This window comes from Dreissena polymorpha, chromosome 1 (assembly GCF_020536995.1).
Source record: "Dreissena polymorpha isolate Duluth1 chromosome 1, UMN_Dpol_1.0, whole genome shotgun sequence".
Lineage (NCBI taxonomy): Eukaryota > Metazoa > Mollusca > Bivalvia > Myida > Dreissenidae > Dreissena > Dreissena polymorpha.
Window position 1 is genome coordinate 144,893,203 of NC_068355.1, and position 23,785 is coordinate 144,916,987.

General features: G+C 34.2%; 1 protein-coding gene across 1 annotated transcript in view; it reads left to right on the forward strand.

Annotated features, from left to right (window-relative positions):
• LOC127855840 (heat shock 70 kDa protein 12A-like) overlaps positions 1–7,888 on the forward strand; it is a 34,937-nt gene extending 27,049 nt beyond the window's left edge. The window contains exons 12-17 of the mRNA XM_052391761.1: positions 731–852; positions 1,735–1,882; positions 2,617–2,750; positions 3,342–3,588; positions 3,762–3,948; positions 7,516–7,888. Of these exons, the coding sequence (XP_052247721.1) occupies positions 731–852; positions 1,735–1,882; positions 2,617–2,750; positions 3,342–3,588; positions 3,762–3,948; positions 7,516–7,888 (1,211 nt within the window). The remainder of the gene's footprint in view (positions 1–730; positions 853–1,734; positions 1,883–2,616; positions 2,751–3,341; positions 3,589–3,761; positions 3,949–7,515) is intronic.
• Positions 7,889–23,785: the final 15,897 nt, after the last annotated feature.

The window sequence follows — 23,785 nt, forward strand, 5'->3', positions numbered from 1 at the left end:
GCTTCAAAAGGAAAAGCTTTAGTGGTTGCTGCCATAGATTTTGGGACGACCTACTCAGGCTGGGCGTTTTCATTTAAACACGTTTTCGAACGGGACCCGATCAACGTGTCAGCTAAAACATGGACTGGTGGCCAGCTTTCTTCATTAAATGATACAATCATGTATAAACTGTTCTTTATAATTATTCGGAACTAACTGAAACAATATTTGTTATTGAAGACGTAATGTAAGATTATACTATAACAAGTTTATGCTATATATGTTTACACTAGTGGTACTTGTTTATTTGAAGCAGTCCAGTTTCCCTACTCATACATAGTGTATTGTCTTAAAAAATGGGTTGACTTAGTTTAAATTTTGTGTTTATGGGTTGTGCTGTTTTATGTTTTGTCCTCCTTATCACAGACATATAGTCATTTGCAACAAGGATTTTTGGATCGTGACGAGAGTTTCTCTGCCGGGGATATCTCTGGGCGTGTTTAGATACCTATTTTGATGGCTCCCAACATTCATAAGCGAGCACAAATCTTGTTCTTTCTAAATTATTTTTTCTTTTATATAAAGTGCCGAACTATTCCCGTGTTTATAAATACCAAAACAAAGTCTTTGTAAAAAAAACCTATCAACCTTATTAATAAATGAAATGAATACTCGGCTTCTATATATGGACATAAACTAATAAATTAAATCATGATTTGTCTAGGTCCTACGTGTATATTGATCAAACCAGACGGAAAGACCCTTGAGGTGTTTGCATACGATGCAGAAAGTCGCTGTAGTGAATTGAGCGAAAACAATGAACACAAAAAATGGTACTACTTTCGAAGGTTCAAAATGGCATTGTGGAAGAAGGTAAAGCTATAGAAGCAACATATAAACATGGTGCAATATTAGTTGTATACAGTTGTATTTTAAATGAAGTGTTTTTTTTTATGAACAATGTATTTATTTATTGGTCTTATTAAGTCATTGAAAACATTCGGGTTTCGCTATTTTATATATTGTTTGATCTTGTCTTATATTCACTTCAAACATATATAAATGATAGAAAACGCAATTAACAGACCAATATAGCCATCATAAAGCCGTGTTCGTTTTATTTATATCTAGTCAATTCATAAAGAAACAGTCTTAGAAGACGAATGTGGCCGAGAGCTCCGAGCGTTGACAGTGTTGTCCCTGTCGATCAAGTAAGTAAAGTATATTTTATTTGGGTCGCTGAATATTGTGTTGCAGTTATCTCGCATTATCTTGTATGCTTCACCACCTTGTGAACTTTATATGTATTTTTAATAACAATAGATTCATGAAAGATAATCTGTTCGAGAAATCTGAGAGTCAAGTATCAGGATTGAAAGAGGACGATATTCACTGGGTTCTGACCGTGCCTGCAATCTGGATGATTCAGCAAAACAGTTTATGATATTGGCTGCTGAACAGGTATGCATTGAAATATCCTGAAGTGTAACAACTGACATAATGGTTCATACTTATGTATAAGTTCCTTTTATGCAAACATAATGAGAAAATAATAGTTGTTAATGCCCATTACTTAACAGAACACACGAGCATATAAATACTATGAATTCAATGCATTCTATTCGTTTGATGACTATTTATAAACGACTTCCTCTGTGGCATTCGAAAATCATTTTTACTTTGATTATTAATTTAAAGAAACAACCAAAATAATATCAATAATTATGTTCAGTTGTATTGATCGATTCGATTTAGGCCGGGATATCATCAGACAAGCTGACCCTTGCACTTGAGCCAGAAGCAGCCTCACTGTACTGCAGACATCTTCCTGTCAAGAAGGATGGGGATTCCAGTATTTCAACACTGAAGGCTGGAAAGAAATATTTAGTTCTGGATGCAGGAGGTGCAATCCCCAAAACTCGTGTTATAATTTTTGTTTGGTACCAAATTAATAAGCACTTTTACACTATATTCATTTTTATACCATGGACATTTATTGATGATTTATAAGATCCCACACGTCCCGTTTCAAACCCATTACGTGCTCAGAACAGTATCATTACACGAATATTTGTTTAATAGAACTTATACATGTTTAAAATATCACAATATCGCACCAATTTGAAGGTTCTGCAAAAACTGAAATTGATGTTTAAAAGTTGTTAGGACACCTAAATTTGATGTTCTGCACTATAAAACGTCATAATAAATTTGCCTCCCCAAGCATGTTAAAATGTCCATTAAATCTAATGCACCTAAAAGGCTGCCTCACAAGTTCCTCGGCAGCCAGAGGTATTAAACGTTATTTAAGCCCCGCTTATAATCTAAAATTAGAATGTCCCATTCAAGTATTGTGATTTTGTTTGCATCCTTTAAAATCAATAATTGTTCACCTGGGATTTGTCATGAAAGATTTAATGGTCGGCGTTTTTAGCTTAAATAATAATCTTTAGAAAATTAGAATTCAAAATGAATATTTCTAAAATTCATCTTACATGAACATTTTAAACATACAATACGTAATCGTAAAAAATGCAGTTGAAATAATTTGCTTTATAGTATGATTGATTTCTACAAACAAAGGAAGCCGAAATCATTAAAAACGGATCATATCAACATATACCTCACATATTGCAGGTGGAACTATTGATATTACGGTCCATGAAGTGTGTGCAGAAGGGACCCTTAAAGAGGTCCACAAGGCGACTGGAGGTGACTGGGGTGGAACGAAAGTTGATGCAGCATTTATGGAATTTCTTGAAAAAAAAAAGGTACACAATACCATACTAGTTTTGAGTGTATTATCATTTTATATGATGATGTGTTTGCATGTGTTTGTTCTTAAATACTTCATATGCGTGTTTAGATGAAAAGACGATGCAAAAATTTAAAGATGAGAATATGGAAGACTATATTGAACTTCTTCGTGATTTTGAAATAAAGAAGAGAGCTACTGACACTTCAAAGCCCGGTAAAATAACCATCAAAGTGCCAATGTCACTGACTAATCATGTGAAAGATGTACCGGAATGGCATTAAAAAGACAAACTGCAAAGTTTGGGTTATGGAACAAAGGTAGGCGAAATGGATGAAAAATCCTTGAATAGCCTAAGGTGACGAAGTTCACTTCGATATCGCCATTTCTAAACTTATTTGATTGTAGATATTTGTATGATGTCCGTACAAGTACGGTGAGATTTTGCCCACACCCACATCAAATAACGCAAGTTACAGAATACGTCTTCTTGAAACAAATATGCTGAACGACGTCAAAAATGCCTATGTATTATTTTTATCTCTACCCACCAATATTCAAGAACTAAGATTTTTTTTTTTAAATTATAGTATGATTTTGATCATAGGTTACGCTTGCCGGGGATAAAATTCGATTGGATGCAGATATCATGCGTTCGTTCTTTAGCACATCTTTGAAGCAAATCATCGAACATGTTTCTTATTTGCTACGAAAGGTAGAATGCAGAGGCGTGAAGGCCATTTTGATGGTTGGGGGATACTCCGAGTGCATGCTTCTCAAAGAATCCATCAAACAGCGGTATTCGCATCTGAAAATCATCGTTCATCCCGATGCAGGGCTTGCAGTTCTGAAGGGTGCAGTCATATATGGTCATTCTCCCATGGCCATTACCGAGCGCGTTTTAAAGTATACTAAGGTATAGATGTAGCAATAATATTAATCGACGGAGAGCATCCTTTGTCTAAACGTAAAATATACAAAGATGGTTACAATTGGTGTGAAAATATTTTCTCTAAACTTGTTGAAGTCGGAGATAAGCTTGTTGTCGGCCAAGTACAGAAGGAAGCATCATATACACCAGTATTCGATGATCAGAAATCTATGAGTGTGAACATATTTGCTACTAGTGACAACAATCCCAAATTTACAACCGATGTCGGATGCCAGAAAATTGGCTGTATTGGAGTACCACTTGCCGGAAGTGGGACCAAACGGTTAGGTAAGGTTCGCATGATTTTTGGTGATACTGAAATTACAGTAGAGTGCCAGCAAGAACATCACACGCTTGCCAATTAACTTTCAGATTTAACGACCTTTTCGTTTAAAGAACGGAATATCTACAGACATCTATGCCCATGTACACAGTATATTTATTTGCTGTAGTGTCTACAACTAATGCAGGTCAATTTTCATTATCTTTCAAGGTTCGACGTCATCGTCTGAAATTAACTAAGTAACTTCAACATCAACGTCGCTTCTCATTCAAAATCACCCATAAGTTTAGTAATAAATTCAATGAATAGTCAACCATCTTAAAGAAGTTCACTTGAAACTTTGAGATACAAAATTTAGCATCAAATACATATCAAAAGTGTTTTTTGTTCTCTGACAATATAGCGTCTCTTCTGATTTGAAATCATTGACTAACACATAAGAGCTGCTCGCTGAAATCTTGTGTTACATCAGAAACGATGTATGATTTTTATAAACATATCATTCAAAAATGTTATCGACACCTGCTTTATAATGGTTGTGCCATTTTTTGTTTTATGTATAAATGCAAATTTGTCTCATGCTATTGTCGATTATCGCCATCAATATAATTTAGAAATGGTTTGATAGAGGTTTATTGTATTCAATGCTTATTTACTTGATTATACAACATTTGTTTTTAAGGGAGAGTGTTCTAACATTAATGTATTTGTTTATATTGGTAGTTTTTGTTTTGATAGAAACTTAAGGAACCTTCTTAATCTAACACGTATATTTTTTATGTTACTTTTCATGCCAATGAACATCTGGATCGGAAAATCTGTTGAACTAAGTAATGTGTTTTGCTCAATAGAACGGCATTTAAACGGCGTTTCTGAATAACTATAAGTTATGTCGTGTGCTTTGGGGTTTCGTTATTTACCTATCTAATTCTGTATAAAATGTGTGATCTAAAGAGCGTTGATCTAAAGGGCGTGACCAGTTTTGATCTAAGTGGCATAATTTGAACAAACTTTGTACATAACCACTAGATGATTCAAAATATCAATACCCTATGGGAAATGATTTGCTAAAACAAGAAGACTAATATCGCATATATCATATCATAAATCGCCAATCACTCTGCCAGTTGAGATCCAAGGGTGATTTTTTTACAGAAGACATTTTTTTCTACCAAATGTTTTTTTTTGGTTTATTCTTCTTCTTTTCACATTATAATTGAGAAAGATGAATATAATTAATGGAATATAAATGTGAGCAATGATTTTGTAATATGTACAATGTAACGAAGGACAATTTGGACATTTAAGTACATGTTATTTACTCCCCCAGTCCCTTTCACACAATTTAAAGTAAGTTCGGGTTAAATCGTAGATATTAATGCCAAAAAACGAACATGTAGTTAAACTATTGGATTCGCATATGGGGCACATGTATAACTAAGTAATATCCGTGTAATGTGTATAAATAATCTTATGTTTTTGTCAGTGTGTACTGAAATATATCTCATGAAAAAATGCATTCACGGCAAGGCTTGTCTTGTCGATCGAATTTTAATCATATACATGTAACGTTGGTTTTTCGGAATAATAGTATGTACTGTGCAGTCAAGATGAACGCAATTTATCTATTCAATTAATCATTTCGAACACTGATCCACCGTTCAAATTTTATAATGTTTCGTCAAACTTTTCATGTTAGCGTATGCCTTTTAACTTACCTGGGTCAAAAACATACGAAAGCAAAACGGCCATAGTGTGTTGCATCTTGTGTAAGGGTGAAGCAGCGAAGTTGATTATAATGTGATCACCTGGAGCTAGAATGTTAATTTTTAACCGGATAACGCTGGACTAGTGAGAATATAGACATTATACGAGTTCGAAAATACCTTATATGAAAAGAGTACTCATCTGCATTAAACAAATAGAAAATCTGTTTGATAGCACAAGTCCACATGAAAGTACATTTTGTCTCCCTTTATGGCAAACAACTAAAGTAAAAAGCAACACAATACGATCTACATTCTATAAACGAATAGAAGTAATAGTATACAGCATACAATGGGGACTGTAAAAAGTACATACAGTTTATACTGTTTAATAAATGTCGGACTTAAATTTCTGCGTCTCCTTATTCTCAAAATACAACAATGGTTCTCAATGTTGAACAAAACTAATCGCCCAAACAGCCAAGTTTTACTATACAGCTAATCGCTACTGTTACCATCAAAAGTCACCAGTGCACAAGCGACCAATGCTCTCCTCCACAAAGTATCGTTACTATTAGCATAACAAGACCCCATGGTCTCCGTAGCCTAGTGGATATGGTGACCGGAACGTTACGGTTTCACCTCCGCTCCATCTATATCTCAGACAAAGGCACCAAGAACGGGTTATTACCAAGTCTCGGACTCGAGAGCGTTTCAAGAAGCCTGAGGCTTAAATAAATAGGTTTTAATTAAAACAGTTAAACTATTACCATGTCCACTTAGTTCTAAACTGTGTCAATGGATAAATATAGAGTGGTAAAAAGACGAATAGGTTCTTGTATACATTGACCTGCATACGTATCATAATACATGTATGTAATATGATTCATGCTCACAAATATATCAGGACAATGGTATATGTACATCTAAATTGTGTTCACAAGTATTTAATATATGATGATATGTGTGTTACAATTTATTTAAAGAAAAACGTGTGTTCACGAAATGCAATGAAGTAAAACGACGGTTATAGATACGATTCGTTATTGCATTAGAACCGCAATGTACTTTAATTTTTATGTCGCTTGTAGAGCTTATACCTCAGTCACAAATAGAGATCGATCACCGTCCGACGTATTTTCCCGCTCATCAGAATTGTGCCCGACCGATAATCGAACGAACACCGGGTAATTATGTAACATCTCTTAAGCTACAACCCCTCGACACAATACATTAGACGGCGTTGTGACGAGGCAGCGGACAAGTTCACCTTACGCCCTTTCTCAACTGTCGCCATCGCCACGATCCTTTAATAACAGCGGGACTACTCAAAACAATTAGGTCAACCATTCATTCCAGTAAGGATTCTGAAATGTTTACTTTTCTAAGAATAATGAAAACCGACCTTGATAAACAAAATGAACGCTTAGTTACAGAAAACGGCGGTATAAGTACTTACATTAATTCAATATTTTCAACAATCAGCGAATTAAAGCAAGACAATGACCGGTTTAGGAGTGATAATACATAACTACGGGAAGACGTGTCACAAATGAAGAATAAGTTAGATCAGATTGTAAATCAATCCCGTCGAAACAATCTTCGCTTTAACGGTATAGACTGATATTTATATGAAAACTAGGAGGTTTCGGAAAGACAGGGACGCGCATTTCTAAAAGATACATTGAATTTAGGAGACGAAGCAGATACGCTCGGAATCGATCGTGCACACCGCATAAAATCTCTTGACCCAAGCATATGTACAATCATGGTACGATTTACACGATTTAAAGACTGTGAACTGACTTTAGGACGGGCGGATAGGCAGTTACAACATAATAGGTCACACTCTGTTCAACAGGACTTCAGCGACGAAATACGTAAGCATAGACAAAGTCTCGGAGAGCGTATGGTGTAAGAGAAATTATAACTATGCCGTCATACGTAATGATAAATTAATTGTGAATGACCAAGTGTACAAATACAAAGACATTACACAGTCAATTGTTCCTATTGGTACCCGGCGACCTATAACTCGACATTGTCCTGCACGTGGGATACCGGGTGGTCAATCAGACAACAATAATGCTTCAAATCACCGATTGGATGTAAACAACGTGATCCACCACGTGAATGATGACGTAAGTGAGCGCATCCAACCCAATGATGAGAACCCACCAACCAGAAATGATATAAGCTCTCGCGATGATGCCGACACTTCATTCATGGACTAGGAATTTTGGTCGTTACTCAACAAACAATGACAGCACGTAGAGATTGCTCGATATAAATATCGCTAGCTGGAATATTTCATGCTTACGTAAACACATAACCAATCTAGAATTCAAAACTTATTTTACTTTATTTGATATTATTAGTCTATGTGAAATTTGAGGAAAGGGTGTAGTGAATTTAATTCACTATTATAATCCTACACATGTTATGATCATGTTATAGAGTTAAATCCAAACAGTATACTTAACAGTGGAGGCATATGTGTTTTTTTTAACCATTTACAGACGTTAAATATAATCTCACGTATTAATACTAATTTTAATGATTGGGTTGTTTTGTACTGATAATTTTCTAACTTTTTTTAATCAAAAGATGTCATTATGTATTACACTTAATATATCTCTCCAGAAGTGTCACCAATAACCTGACAGATGAGAAGAATAGTATTCATTGTATGTTTTCTTACTTAGAACAGCTAAAATTTACAATTACCGATGCTCAATTTTTCTTATCTAGAGACTTGAATTCTAGAACGCAAGATTACTTAGATTTGATACCTTGCAATGATTTACATGATATATTTGGGGAAATATATTATGGAGGCAGTGATTTTGATATGCAAAGCGCAAATAGAGATAACTTAAAGGGAAATAATTTTGGAAAATCGTTAGTCAATTTATGCTGTGTGTTTGATGTACATTTCCAAAATGGAAGATTCGCGAACGATAAGGAAGGGCATTTCACATGTTTTCCAAACGAAGGGGCAAGTGTTGTAGATTACATTATTGCTTCATCATAATTACTTACGAAAATAATTGACTTCAAAGAACTTGACCGCTCAGGTCTGATCATTGTCCAATTAACTGTCGAATAAACTTGGAACATATGAATAACAACCGCAAAGATTTTGATAATAATAAAAGAAGTATCGCGCGTAAATAAATATAAATGGCAAGAAAGCTTTGCTTATGCCTTTCGCGTTAATATAAATACGCTCTTGAATGAAAATTATAATATAGTAAGGAATCTAATTGCTACAAATATTGAAGCGGCTATTGACACAATTTACGCTGTATATTACGAGGCAGGCAAAAAATATGCTTTTGTTACTATAAACGATCATTACAGCCACTTTGGTGGGATGAAAACTGTGATAATGTTAAGAAACAAAAATACACATATTTACGAAAATTTCGAGCTTCAAATTTAGCACCTGATCTGAATGAATATATGGATCGTAGAAATATATTTACAAATTATTGCAAAATTTTTGAGTTACAAAGAAAAAATAGAGCGGAACTACTCCAGAATCGAAACAATCCGATTTTCATTTGGAAAAAAATAAGCAAGCCAAACAGCAATACAACATTACAACTGCTATCGAGGCTAATGAATGGCATGACTACTTTCGTAGTTTAGTATACAGCAATCAAGCGCCGAGCATTGATGCAAACAATAACACAGATGCGATACACGATGATGTGATTTTGTTAAATGAGCCGTTTACAATCGCAGAAGTCGAATTTCAAATTCGTAATTTACTAAATAATAAAAGCAGTGGCATAGATGGAAAACCAGTTGAGTTTCATAAAAATTCATTAAACAATATAACACCTTTATTTGTATTACTTTTAAATCGAATTTTTGATTCTGGTTATTTTCCTAAAACTTTTTGTCAGAATGTAATACTCAAATCTAGACCTTCACATATTCTTGGAAATTTTCGTGGAATCTCTTTAACTAATATAATGTACTAAATATTTTCCGGTATATTTAATAATCTATTATATGAATGGGCGGAAGAAAACAATAAATTTGATGAATCTCAAGCAGGGTCTCGGGTCGATTATTCAGCTATAGATAATTTGTTTTGCCTTCAAGCGATGGCTCAAAAATATTTGTCAAAAAGGGGGATAGAATATATTGCTTATGCATAGGCTTTAGAAAGGCATTTGATAAAATAAACCACAATTTAATGTTTTAAGCACTTAACAGAAAGGGACTTAAAGGTAAATTCATTAACGTATTTAACAATATGTTCTACTCACTCTATTCCTGCGTTTAAGGACATAATATATAAAACCAATTGTCGAATTACTATATCAGAGTTTTTTCAATGAAATATTGGTACCCGTCAGAGGGGACAAGACCAGTTCTTTCATATTTGCTCTATTTATAGATGAATAATCAGTAATGCTACATGATACATGTGGGTCTAGAATTTGTTTTCAAATGAAATACCTTACATGTTATGCCATGTTTGTGAACGATATTGCTAGCTGTGCGGAAACGGCCTTTTAACTTAAACAACACTTAAACGTTGTTTATCAATTTTGCATAAACACGGGAATGGAGATTAACTTAGATAAAACTGAAATAATTGTTTTTAGAAATGGCGGACTTTTAAAAAATTACGAGCGCTGGACATGTCGTGTTACGAAAATAGATACCACCTCCGCTTATAAAAATATGGAATTATTGTTTACACCCATAGTATCGTGGAACGCGGCGCAAGAAAAACTGAGTTTACAAGCTCAAAAAGCAATATTCTCAATGTATAGTTATAAAGGCACTTTTGGAAACTTCCCTATTAAAGAACTCTTTTTACTTTTTGATAGCATGGTTTCGGTTTCGGGTTCGTCTGGATCTCTCAGGATGTTGGCAACGTAGATTTATTTGTATGCAATTTTCGTCAGCGTATAATTGATTGCGTCACCCAAAATTGGCACAATGACATAAGCAATGCATCTAGAGGTAACCATTATAAGAACTATAAATCTCTACTTAACACCGGAAGGTATTTGCAGTTTGAAATTCCGCTGAAATATCAGATAGCCTTTGCAAAGTTCAGGTGCTCAAATCACAAATTAGATATTGAAGTTGGTAGGCAGTTGCATTTTGCATATAATTTGAGAATTTGTAATTTTTGTTTTAACGAAAATAATTTATCTTTTATTGATCGTGAATACCATGCGTTTTTTCAATGTAGTAAATATGACGTTGTCCGTAGAGAATTTCTATATAACTGGTATATGGGTGGAAATACTGTTCATGACTTTTATAATCTGATGAGCAAAACAGATAATGCCATACTATTAAAATTATGTTTTGTATGTGTATCATCTTTTAAACAAAATTGAATACGCTGAAATATTTTAATTCTAACATGAACACAATGTAATATGTTGATATATTTTAGAATTAAGATAATGTGTTCGCAACTACAAACACGTGTTATCTTTTGTGTCAAATACTGTGTATTTTGGGTCAACGGCCTTTATTTACCTAATAAACTGAGTTGAGTTGTGTTGAGTAATCTGGGATGTCTCGATTAATTTTAAGTCTTACTAAAAATTTTACCCGACGTTGGGACCAGGAAGATATCGAGTTGAGCTCGAAAAAAGATCAGAAGATCAACGCATGGTTATCGCCCGGCCGTCGCCCGACATCGAATTCAGTGTACATGTATCGGCAAAAATCAAGGTATTTCCCAGAGACATGTACATCGACCGGCGACCGTCTGATTGCCGGAGGGCGTCTTCACGATGACTGACGGACGCCGTAAGGAGCTCGTCATAATACACGTTGATCGGACGGCGATCGGTCTCTATTTGTGACTGAGGTATTAAAATGTGTCACTCATCGGACGGCCAACGGCTCCGACATGTCCACTCCTCCCGATGCCTGGAGATCGTACACATCGGCCGGCGACAGGATTATTTACGACTGAGGCATCAAACGGGTTCAAAAAACGAATCGGATTTACGGGTAGACAAATTCGGGACTAACCTTTTGCCAACGATACCGGTTCTGGTCGGTTATTCACGACATGGAATATTTTTCTCAACGGATAAAAGCATTGGATTAAAACTTTCTTCTTAATTATTGTATGCGTTGTTTTATTTCAAATTAAGATAATACACACACCAAATGAAAGTAAGTCAATGTTGTATTCTGAAAATAATAGAAATATTTCGTGCAAAAGCATTGACAATTTCTGAAACGAAACAGGTACACATGTATTGTACATGTTTATCAACTTCATACTTGAAACGACATTTTAAGCGAACATTAATCAGTTCTTTTGCCTTCACGTTAAAGAAAGAGATACTTTATTCTAGTTTGAAAATGTGTAGTATTTCTGTTCTTTCTGTGTTTGTATCCTTCTAGAAAGTAAATAATGTTAAACGATACACCTACGTGCCAAAGTATACTGACATTCATCCTCAACACATTGTGGTGTACATTTATAAATAGTTGCATGATTCAGTATTTAAGTAAATATTATATTTATTATAATAATCATTGTAATAGATTTTCTGTCCATTGTTCTGAAAAATATTCTGACGGGAATCCTATTCCTTCCCCGACATGTTAAGTTTCTATCAAGTTTTGTTACGTTTTGTTACGTTTTGTCAAGATTACCACGGCAAGCTAGAATAATTGACAGCCGTTTTGTTACGTGTTTATTCCGACCCGTTACGGTGTGTTGTGTTTTGCAGGAAGATGCGTTACGGCAAGTTGAGTTGTTTTACTGTCTGACCCGATTCGCGCGGTGAAAGTGAGTATATAAAAGCCGTGCTATTCAGGAAACTTTCATTTCAGTCTGAACACTCGATCAGTATAATGCCACCAAGAAAGTGCTCAATGGCTCCCCGCGCTGCAAAGGACGCTCAATTTGAGGAGCAACCTGAAAGTACATGCCTAACACCGCACGATCAAGAAGAACCCACTGCTCCTGTTGATCCGCCCCTTAAAAATGAGGAAGAATAAGAAGCAGAAGGAGGTGCATGTGCTAGGAAGAGAACAACCCCTAGGGTCATAACAAATTTTACAAAAGAAGGAAAAGAGCTCATAATTGACTTCCTCCATCAAAATCAAATTACCTACTCAAAGAGGATGACAGGTTACAAAGACAGGCTCTGGGTGGAGAAGGCCACAAAGATAAACCGCAGCCCTAGTGAATTGAAGACGTGGTATGAGAGCATGCGCACTAAACTTGGTAAACTGAAGAAAGCAGCCACCAAGTCATCATCTGTTTATTTAATAATTATATTATTATTACTTTTTTATAAAGTTGGATTTAACACCACTCCAAATTCCTTTCGGAGCACATCGCTCAGATGCCTAGAAGGACCGTTGCCAGATTCCAAGCACGACTACAACTTTTTCCATCTGCCACAACATCCGGTAATCCTTATCCTATAGAAGAAACTCCTAATGTCTCAGAAGACGCTCCACCCGCTGGTGCTAGTCCAGATTCCCTTATGGGTCTATTGCAGACATTTCTGAGCAAGCGACATAATATAACACATCCAGCTAATGCGTTTGGTTACTACGTTGATGGTAGTCTTCGAAATCTCCCTCCGGCTATGGGACGAAAAGCAGAAGCCAGAAATATAGGGACGTTGCACGAATGACAGACCGAAGCAGAAACGCACCAGATCTGCGTCGTTGAAACACAGCAAACTGGCCAGGGAAGCCAGCTTCCTATGACTGCGTCCAGAGAGCCTCCCGTACAGCGTCCGGCCGGTTATCCAAGGGAACCTGCGCTCAGGCAGTGGCAACCACCACCCTCACAGTGGCCGTCTCATGTGACCAACTCACCCGATAAATGGGACTCAATGGATCGACCTAAGGTGCAGCAACAGTTTCCAGATATGAACATTGCCTTTCCATCGCCAGAAAGTAGAAATCAGCAACGACCGCAGTGATCTTCGTCAACTCAGCCGCTATCAACATCGTCCGCCGAAGGGCAAGAAATATCGTACAGCCAGATGCTCAACTCTGACTCTTACATTGCAGTGGTACAGATACCCAGCAACAGGACAAGCCCAAGGAATGTGAGAAGGCCCAGTAACGTTTTTACTTCACTGATTAAGAAATTATGCTTGAAATTGGCAACTGGATTGTTTTGTGTTTTATTTTGTAATAATGTTCTCAAAGACACACATGCAAACTGACGTGTATGTATTTTGTTTATCTCGAGTTTTGGTTTGCGTCTTGTTGTTAATCATAAGTCTGAAATTAGTTTTAAATTGACATTCATGCATTATGAAATGGACAGAGATTTGAACGTCAATAGCATTTTGTTTGACAATTTTTCCAAGATTATTCCTATTCAAAAATTAAGAAATCTTGATTTGACAAAATATAAATAAGTCCAGACTTTATATTGTTTTACCTTGATTTGTTGTACAATCATTCTGTAAATAAAATTGCATCTTAAAGTCCTGCTATTACGACACCCGTTAAATGATGTTTTGGTGTTTACAAAGTCTTTCCTGTGAAACATATTACGATTTCGTTACTACACAATATTTCTTTGTAAAAATGTGTTGATTTTTTGTATATGCGTAATAAAAATTTCATGAAAAACATACTATTATATTGTTTGTACTAAAGCTGTAATGACATAGCATTTGTTATTTTTTCTGAGCAAACCTGATTTTTTTCTGAAACAACCTTCCTTACTGCATAAATATTACGTTATAACGATGAAAGCGTGCGAAAAGTTTTAATTCGTTTTCACAAGATAAAATTGCATTAATACCGATATCATTTAAGGCTACTTTACTTATCTTTACAGTTTTAACATAATTGTGAATTTTAATGTCGACGTGGATATTGTAAGTCATGACATTAAAAGCTTTTGTGATTTATAATTTAACATTTAACAAGGTTAGTCAATACACAAAGATCTATTCCATGTTTTTGTATCAGATTGCTTTGATTCTACAAAAGACACAGTTAAAGCACTGTTTATATAGAACGTCTGTGAAGTATTTTTGTAAATTTGTGTCTTTCAATATGGATTGATAATTATTTCCTGCCACTCTACAGCACCAGAATTGGTGATGAAGTATCGTTTAAGATACGCACGTTGTTGTTTTGCATCTAGAGTATCTCTGTTCCTTCCCTCAGGTGTTTCATATACATCCTGCCACTGAACATCATCTCTCCAGTTGCCAGGTACCAAATTGTGTGTTTCATCCCCATGGTCCACCTCGATATCTGTGATGACTGTTGCCTTTCTGAAAAGATTATGAAGAACGACGGCACCTTCAATTATGTCTCGCACTGTAAATTTGTTTAAAATGCCATGCTTTAATTAGCTGGTTTTTATATCGAACTGACGAAAAGTTTTAAAAAAAATTGCAAAGCGAAGCGTTATAATTGTAATGAAAATGATTGAAATTCAATCACAAACGGATTTTCTACAAATAAGACGCTAAAGATAAATTATCTCGCTATTTTAACTCTGCAGTATCTGCCAAATGCCAAGGGTCCAACATGTGTCTTGATTACACTAAATCCGTCACTGATAAATATCAACGTATTATGAAAATGTTCTAAAGGTAACAAAGGTAGACCTACCTGTGTCTGGTCCCTGCTCCAAAGTTCCAAGAAAACACCTAAACCTCTTGGCCAGTATCCCAAATGAAACCTATTCCAGACTTTTCAAGAAGTTCACAAAGTTGGGAGTCATTATAGATTTGGGCATCAAACATATGTCCAACTCCACCGACTTCGATCCATATGAAACGATACTGGGCATCTACTAATGCAAGGAGAGGGATACTGTAAAATCCCTTATAGTTGTGGTACAGGGAACCAGTGTTTGGTGGCTTGCTGATAGCAACATGCTTTCCGTCTAGAGCCGCAACAGCATGTGACAAATTCCACATGTCATCAAATTCCTGGGATATAGATCTCCACTCATCGGGTGTCACAGGAACGGTGAACACTTCGACTTTGTAGGCCTGGACAATAGCGCTTCATACTTCAGGAACTATATGACAAATTGTTGCCTTACTGCACCGAAACGCATATGAGAGTGACGAGTAATTGTCTCCTGTAGTCAAATGCCTCAGAGTCAGTGCCAGTTGTCATTTGATTATAATATTGTCATGATTAGATTATATCAGTTTTATATTATTTCATACCAAAAGTGACCGCAATTTACAAAATAGAAACTTCTATGTACCTCGAAAATAGGTAATTGCGAAAATCGGCTATTGTAAAAACAATTATAGAGTGGTAAATTCAAAATGCATAGTTACAAGTATAAAAGGAAATAAACAAATTGACAGTCCAGTCTTAAGGGTTATTTCGGCAGTTTATTTAACCGAGGATATATTTATAGCAACCCCGATGATGCTATTATCACAATTCAATATTTTTGTTATCAGTATCATTAGAAATGACCTAGTATATACAATTGTCAGTGTTTCGATCCCAGGTGGGGTAACTTTTTTTTTTAACTTTTTTGTCTTTCTTTAATTTCATTCTTGTTTTATACTGGAGCTCTTTATTCCTGTTGTTTACATTTATGAATTTAAAGCATTTAATCACAAACTTCAAAATATGCCGAAATCTGTGAAAAAGTACATGTAAGTTATTAATGATTAAGGTCGAGTTTGTATGTATTGTATGGTATTATGTTTGTGAATAAATATTGTTTGTTATTAATGTCTTTTGGTTAGCTGTTGTGATCCAAGTTAAGATTGTAAACAATTTCTAATGTTTATGCATATTTCTAAAAATCTATATACCAGTACTTGGGTTTTGCCTAATTGCTGTATTTTATGAAATTTGACGTAGACGATAGGGATAGTTAAAAAAATATCTGTTAAAAGTACGGTGACCCCCCTTTTTTATTTGTATTTTATGATGATAATACGTAGATGAACATATTTGAGCAGTTTTGCAGAATTCTATTGGACAAAAAAATTTAAATTTCATTTATGTGATTACAATAGTAAAAAATTACGTTTTTTGGTTGACATAAAAATTATAAAAATTAATTTCTTAAAATTTAACTTGGTTACTCCATTTAATCGGTAGTGTGTGGTTTAATTGAATGGTATATGATGTATCTTAGCTTATATAATATCTACATGTTGCCAATTTCATAGGTTATTAATTATTTTTACGCAATTAGAGATTTTTCAGGTTAATTGAAAAAGTACATGGTCTATAATGGTGAATAAAATCAAAACAAGGCCGGTGACCATATGTTTTTATTTCATTTTTCATATAGTATATGTATATATATCTTAAATATTAAGTTATGGACATAATCTATTAGATGGAAAAAATCAGCAAAACTGCAGCAACAACCCTTAAACCAACATAAGAAATTAACGGGGAATATACATGTAACTTTCTGCTTATGGTAACGTAAATCAAATGCTATAAAGTAATTTCATAACGAACACGTCAAAGCTGGCACAGTATGTGTTTCGTATTTGTTTTCAATAAAATAATCAGTACAAACACGGGACAAACACGTTACTTTTTTTTAAATACCAAACATGTTTCGGCCATAGCCTTCATCAGTAGTAAATATATAAAAAAAAATATAAAGGAAGTGACGTTTACTTCATACATAAACGTTACGTCGTTTGGCGGAAAAAATATATAACACATAATATTAAACACATAATGTTACATTCTACCACAGTCGCACACGCATGCACATTAGAATGAGAAGGTAGCTTACCATGGGTTATTACCCCGATATACCAAAGCTTGTTTAAAGTGACGTCACTTTGTTTGCGCACTGTTTATGAATGAAGACGACGTCATTTGATTTTCATTGCTGTGATGACGTCACGTTTTCGCGGAAAAGTGGAGGACATTCGGTTAATATATAATTATAGGATCTGGCACGAGTTGTCATATCATACCATATTTTATTAAAAGAGTTCAGGAATTTTGTTAGTAAGCGAGCCTTTGGCGAGCTTATTAATGAATTTCCTGGACGAGTTTAATAAAATATGGTATGATATGACAACGAGTGTCAGGTCTTTTATCACATGCTCTTAAATGAGAAAATTAAATAAATATTTACGCAAACATAATGATAAATCCGGAATGGTGTTTACATTTCGTGACGTCATTTCAGCAAAATAACAAAATGCGATTATTCAATTTAACGAAAACTAAGCCAATGAAAACGCTTTAAAATGTTGTATTACATATGTGTAATATAAAAAAATATGTAATGGTTATATAACATGGGAAAAGGGGTATGACATGCGATAAAATTCTCATTTATAACCTTTGAATCGAGGATAACTCAATGAAATCGTGTTAGAATATGTTATAAAACAGTTTATTATTTAGACCGTTTAGAATCATAGTTTTCAATTTATGTATCCAAAATGTTTCTTTGCATAAACGGTCTAGATTTTTTTCCACACCATCAATAGGTACACAAGAAAAATCATATAAACTGTAATCATTGTGAGTAGATACAAAATGTGAAGCATTTCGTCAGAGTATCATTAAATGCCAGTACCCTAGCAAGGATTTGAAAAGGGCAGAGTACTCTTGTGTCAAAAGGGCACTTACGCGCACACGGTCTTATTAACCTTTTTGCATATTTTCCATATAACTGTGTGGAATTTATTTCATACGACCATTTTTTAAAACAGTGTTTCTTTAATTATAAAGACTACTTTCACTTGGTAACACAATTAAGATAATTAATTTAAACTACTTATAACATTGGTTGTACCAAAAATAAGATAAGAATATAAAGGTATTACGGTGGGGTACAAGGAGTCAGTATTGGACCTGTGGGCGGAAGATTGCTGCGCCCTTCCATTTGAGCATAGCTTGAGCAAGGAATATTTGATAAAAGTATGGGAATATACAATTTTTAATACGTCTCTCTATATATAAGGGACATGTCGTAAATATGCCTCTTAAAAATGAACATATTTGATAACGTTAATTTACTTTTAAAATAAAAACCATTTAATCAAGATATGCACATGCATAATGAAATTTCAAACTGTGTGAGCGCTTAGATTAGAAATCTTACACTAAAATATATAAAAAAAGAGCATGGCCAACTTAGGTAAATGCTCATAAGGACAAAACCATAATACTGTTAACAAGAGAAACAAGTCATGTGTCGTAAGAATGTGTCTTCTTTCTTGCACGTGTAATCTTCTTCATGCTTAGAAAGATCTGCACGTCTTTTTATTATTTAAAAGGTTTCAAAATGGTATGCTACATGCTTTGTTTTTCATTTGTATGTTGTATCACGTGTTTGAACATCTATAATTATTTTTACCGAAAGAAGAATATTTAAATGTCATGGCATGTAAGTAAGAAATTAAAGTGCGTTTTTAATTTATAATTGATTATTTTGGCATACAAAATGCTTTTCACTTTGAAATGTAATAAATGTTCCCGTTTGGATTTTCGTTTTTCCAAAGTTATTTTAGTTCCAAATGTTTCCCATGTTTTTTCCCAATTGTATGGGGGAAAGAATCCAATTGACATTTTCATTTTTTTATAATGGGTTAGTTAATGCTTTTAAACACTGTTAAAGTGCTGGTTTTTGTTGAACTTTTTTTTAGAAAAAAAATTTGTAGATGGGATAAAAATGCCCAGGAGGAACAAACTTTTTCATTGCAAATATGTAGAAATTAACTTGATAATTACAAACAGTATGTCAGAATATTTACATGTATTTAATACATTTATAATCACCATTTAATTTCCAATTTTCCTGGAGCAATATGCATAAATATTTCAAAATAAGAAAAATTCAAATTGGATATATTCGCTATAAAAAAAAAACAGATTTTCGTATAAATTAAAAAATAAGTATTTTTCTTCATAAAACGATAATACAGTCTTTAAAAAAACTTAAAATGCTTAGATGCGCATAGAAAAAACGTTTTTATTGCATCCAAAATTCCCATGGTATTTTGCACATTCATAATATATGGGGGGAAAACCAACAGGAAAACAAAAAATGCTGTTGGGAAATGAAAAAAATTACATGGGAAGGTTATTTTAAGCAAAACACTTAATGCAAGAAATGGAAATATGATATAAAATTAATCAATAAATTATCGCAAAGAAGTATTAAATCGTATATTTTATATACAGTATGATTATCTAAAACCCAAAAGATAAAGTTACCTAGGTTTTCGAACGTTCGATTCCGAAAGGTTTTTCCGATGGCGGTGATTTTACTTAAAAAAAATAAATCCCGTTATCTATTAAATACACCGCAATTACTCTAATTAATCGAAGTTCGCGAACACTAAGTTTTCGGACACCCTCTTTCTAAATTTAAGGACTGTTGCATATTATCCGAATTATTCATATTCGCGTTGATTCGTTGAGACATTGCATAATTACTATTTACAATCGAATGACGGTCATAAAATATAGCAAAAATATTATTTGCACCATAATGGAACTAAGTTTAACACTATGATCGATATCGTCGTCATTGGCGAAACAGCAATGCTGTGTCGTTCCGATCAATGTTTTACAATCGCAACGCACCAGACCATCATATAATTGAATAGTTATTGTCTATATAAAGTTAATAATAAGAAAATAAAAACTGCAACATACCTACGGAACGTGGAGCGTTTATATATAAGTATTAGTTGACCTGTCAATTTTTGGAGTATTTTCATCAGTTACATTTTAATTGTGTTATGTGGCCGATGAACAGCAAGTTATGAAAATGTTCTCATAATAGGCGTATATCGACGATTTTCCACTTTTAATTACGACATGTATTAAAACAGAGAATGTTCCCATTGAAGTAAGAAATTGTAAAATCTGTAATGTTCCAGTGATGACACCGTAAGCAAAAAACATACAACGATAAACCCCTTTTATGCGGTTCTTGCCTCCTATGGGATTTGAACTCACGCTAACCAAAATAACCTACTTCAATGGGAGTTATACTACATTGACCTTATCGATAGTGCGTATACGCATAGAGGTCGATTTAACAACTGCTTTTCTCGCGTCCGTTAAAGCATCCAGATGTCAACTTCTTACACTTATTAAACTATTTATTTCATGGAGCGTTTATAAAAACGAGTCATACGTGTTTTAAGCAACCATTTAATAATTGATTATTAAAATAAACAAAAAACGTATTTAGGAAACCTTAAAGGGACCTTTTCACAGATTTTGGCATGTATTGTACTTAGTCATTAAATGCTTTATATTGATAAATGTAAACATTTTAATAAAAGAGCTCGAGTAAACAACAAGAATAAAATTAAAGAAAGAAAAAAGTAACCCTCAACTGGGCTCGATCCACTGAACCCTGGAGTAAAAGTCTATCACATAGACCATTCGACCATCTGTGCTCATACAATGCGTTATATATTTCATATTTTCTCGTAGTATTACAAAAATATTATAACAACATAACTCTCCAAATATTTCAATAGTTTCGCATTGCAACGCTTTAATTTTTTTTTCAAAAGATGCATATAATAGATAATTTCGAGCAAGGTAAATGCTCAGTGTTACTGTTTCCTCACGAATATCAACGAAAATTTGCAAATAAGAAACATTTTTTTGTTCATTTTGTCAATTTAACAAAACATGAAAAGGCCCCCTTAATACTGTAATAGCCTTCATCCGTCGATATGCACCGTTATCATCTAGGTTAAAGTTCCCAAAGCACATTATAATCGATACTGAACATTACCTTGAGAATGTCAAACAAACATAGCGTGGAAGACACTAGCAACTAAAAAATCTAGGTTATTTTTCCGAAATATATTACAATCGAAACAGAAACTGACCTTGAGAATGTAAAACAAACAAACTTAAAGACGATCGCAATCTTTCAAATTTGATGAAAAGAGGTTTACATTTTAGGATTAGTGGAATTGTTCGTTCTGAGAATAATGTTACTTCCGCCTTCAGTTGTCCTTATTCTACGCAGTCAAAGGTTGTTACGAAAATGGTAAGATGTTTCTTCTTTTGTTTCTTTCTTCTCCTTTTTAAAATTAACTGTCTTATTTAAGCATATTTCAAATAGCATAAGACACAATTTTTAGTTTTCTATAAAACACTTGTTACGTTTAGTTTTAGACGACTTGATATCGAAAGTTGTTCATGATGCATTATGAAAAGTAATATTCGAGTCGTGTAATTAGAATTGCTTTTTTTTAGTTTACCAAAACAAAAACTTATATCGCATTTGATAATTATTTATATTTTCTCGACACCTTTTAATGCAACTAGAAATGAAAATGAAAATGCATTTTATGTTCAATCAGCTGGTGCAATAAACAATATAAAAAACAGCCGCATTAAGGAAACAATCGAGCGGGTAGGTGGTGGGCGGCTGGATAATTGTATACTTGACACTTTATTCTGAGTATTAATTTGCCCAGCATAGACATATTTTCAAATAACGTTGCAGGCACGATGTCGCTCTAAAAACCAGGTCCAATGTTACAATTCAAGCTCAATGTTTTATATTGGACAAAATGGATGGATTTTCATATAACTTGCAATCATAATTAGACATGGTCAAGATCGCATTTCAAGGTCAAAGGTCAAATCTTGGAAATGTGTACTAAACATTTGTCCGAAGCAATAAAGATTGAGTTTGAAATAACTTGTCCGTAGTGATCTGCATGATCAGACGGAATTTCTTTCGCAACAAGGAAATGTCCCCATGTCGAATGTCATAGTATCAATCGAGGTCAAAGAGCAAATAAATGTTTTTTTAATTTATTAAGACACTGATCTTCATGGTAGGGCGTAGTTTTGCACACGAAAAGCAGGTCCCTAAGTCGAGGATTACAGTAACAATTTATTATCAAATATGATATTTAGAACATTTGTAATTCTATCCGGAGCCTATAGTCCGCAGAAAAAGTGGCAATTGTTTTACCTCAACCGACATTGAGGTGTATAGTAAATGTTTAAGTGTTTTTGTTAAAGTACATGTTACTGATGAATAATCCAAATGATGCCGGGCTGGTATGTTTGGGGGTTTTGAGAAATTCAAAGAGGCGTCCAAGATTGCGGTCGTTTTCAGTCTTATTTGTTAAAACATCGATATGCGTTATTGTATATATTATAGTGTCATTTTGAGATTGTTATACATGTTCAATATAAATAAAGAAGCGAACACCTGTGTAATATAAACGAATGAAGATCGCGTCCAAAATACCTGCCATAATCAAGATGGCTACTCAAAGGTTGCTCCTAAAACAAAACATCATATCCACATTTTCTCATAAGAATAATGAATATGGAAAAATATTACAATTAAGTATCAATTAAGTGTTTAACAAGTGTTCGATAAAATGAATTTAAATAACATATGCAAAGAATAGCATAACAAGAACATATTGACCTAATCCTGACCATTGGAGAAAAGTTTTATTATCTTTGTGACAGTAACAGCAACTTCGTCAAAGGTATAATTTGTGTTATGAAAATTTACCGGTGTCATAAATGTCATATTGCACATTATATATCAATTGAAAAACCAAAATACGTATAATTCAACCTTTGTTTATCAAGGTCATGATCAGGTCACATTTTCAATTATCCTGGAATACAGTAGTATGTATACTATTTTAGCTCATGTTGTGAGTTGTTGTCTAGCATATAGTGATTTTCTAATGTAAATATTAGTTCAGTTCGTTCCCTTGATTTTCTTTGATACCAACACTAACAATAATCTATAATTCTCCATCTTTGTTTTCTCATCGACAAAGTAAGTTATCTACCGGTAAGTTTTATGTCAACCTGAACCTTTTAACAAGCGCAAAAGATAATACATAGTAGTCGCACTTGATTACACAAACGTGTTGAACATGTGTTATCGCTTTTACACTAACCTTTTATCAATTAAAACACATTGAGTGGAGCTAAAGCAACATTTGATGCGACTGTAATAAGTAAAATGATGTTAGACGCCTCGTCCTTCCGCAAACCATAATCACGTGGATTCAAATTGGGGGGGGGGTCTGCGAGATTGCATATACACGCCTGTATGTGAATACGTTTCACATTTTCAGAGAATGCTTCCGCGAATGGCGGCAAGCTTGTTAGCGATGGCATAGCCTCAACCGACTTGTCCA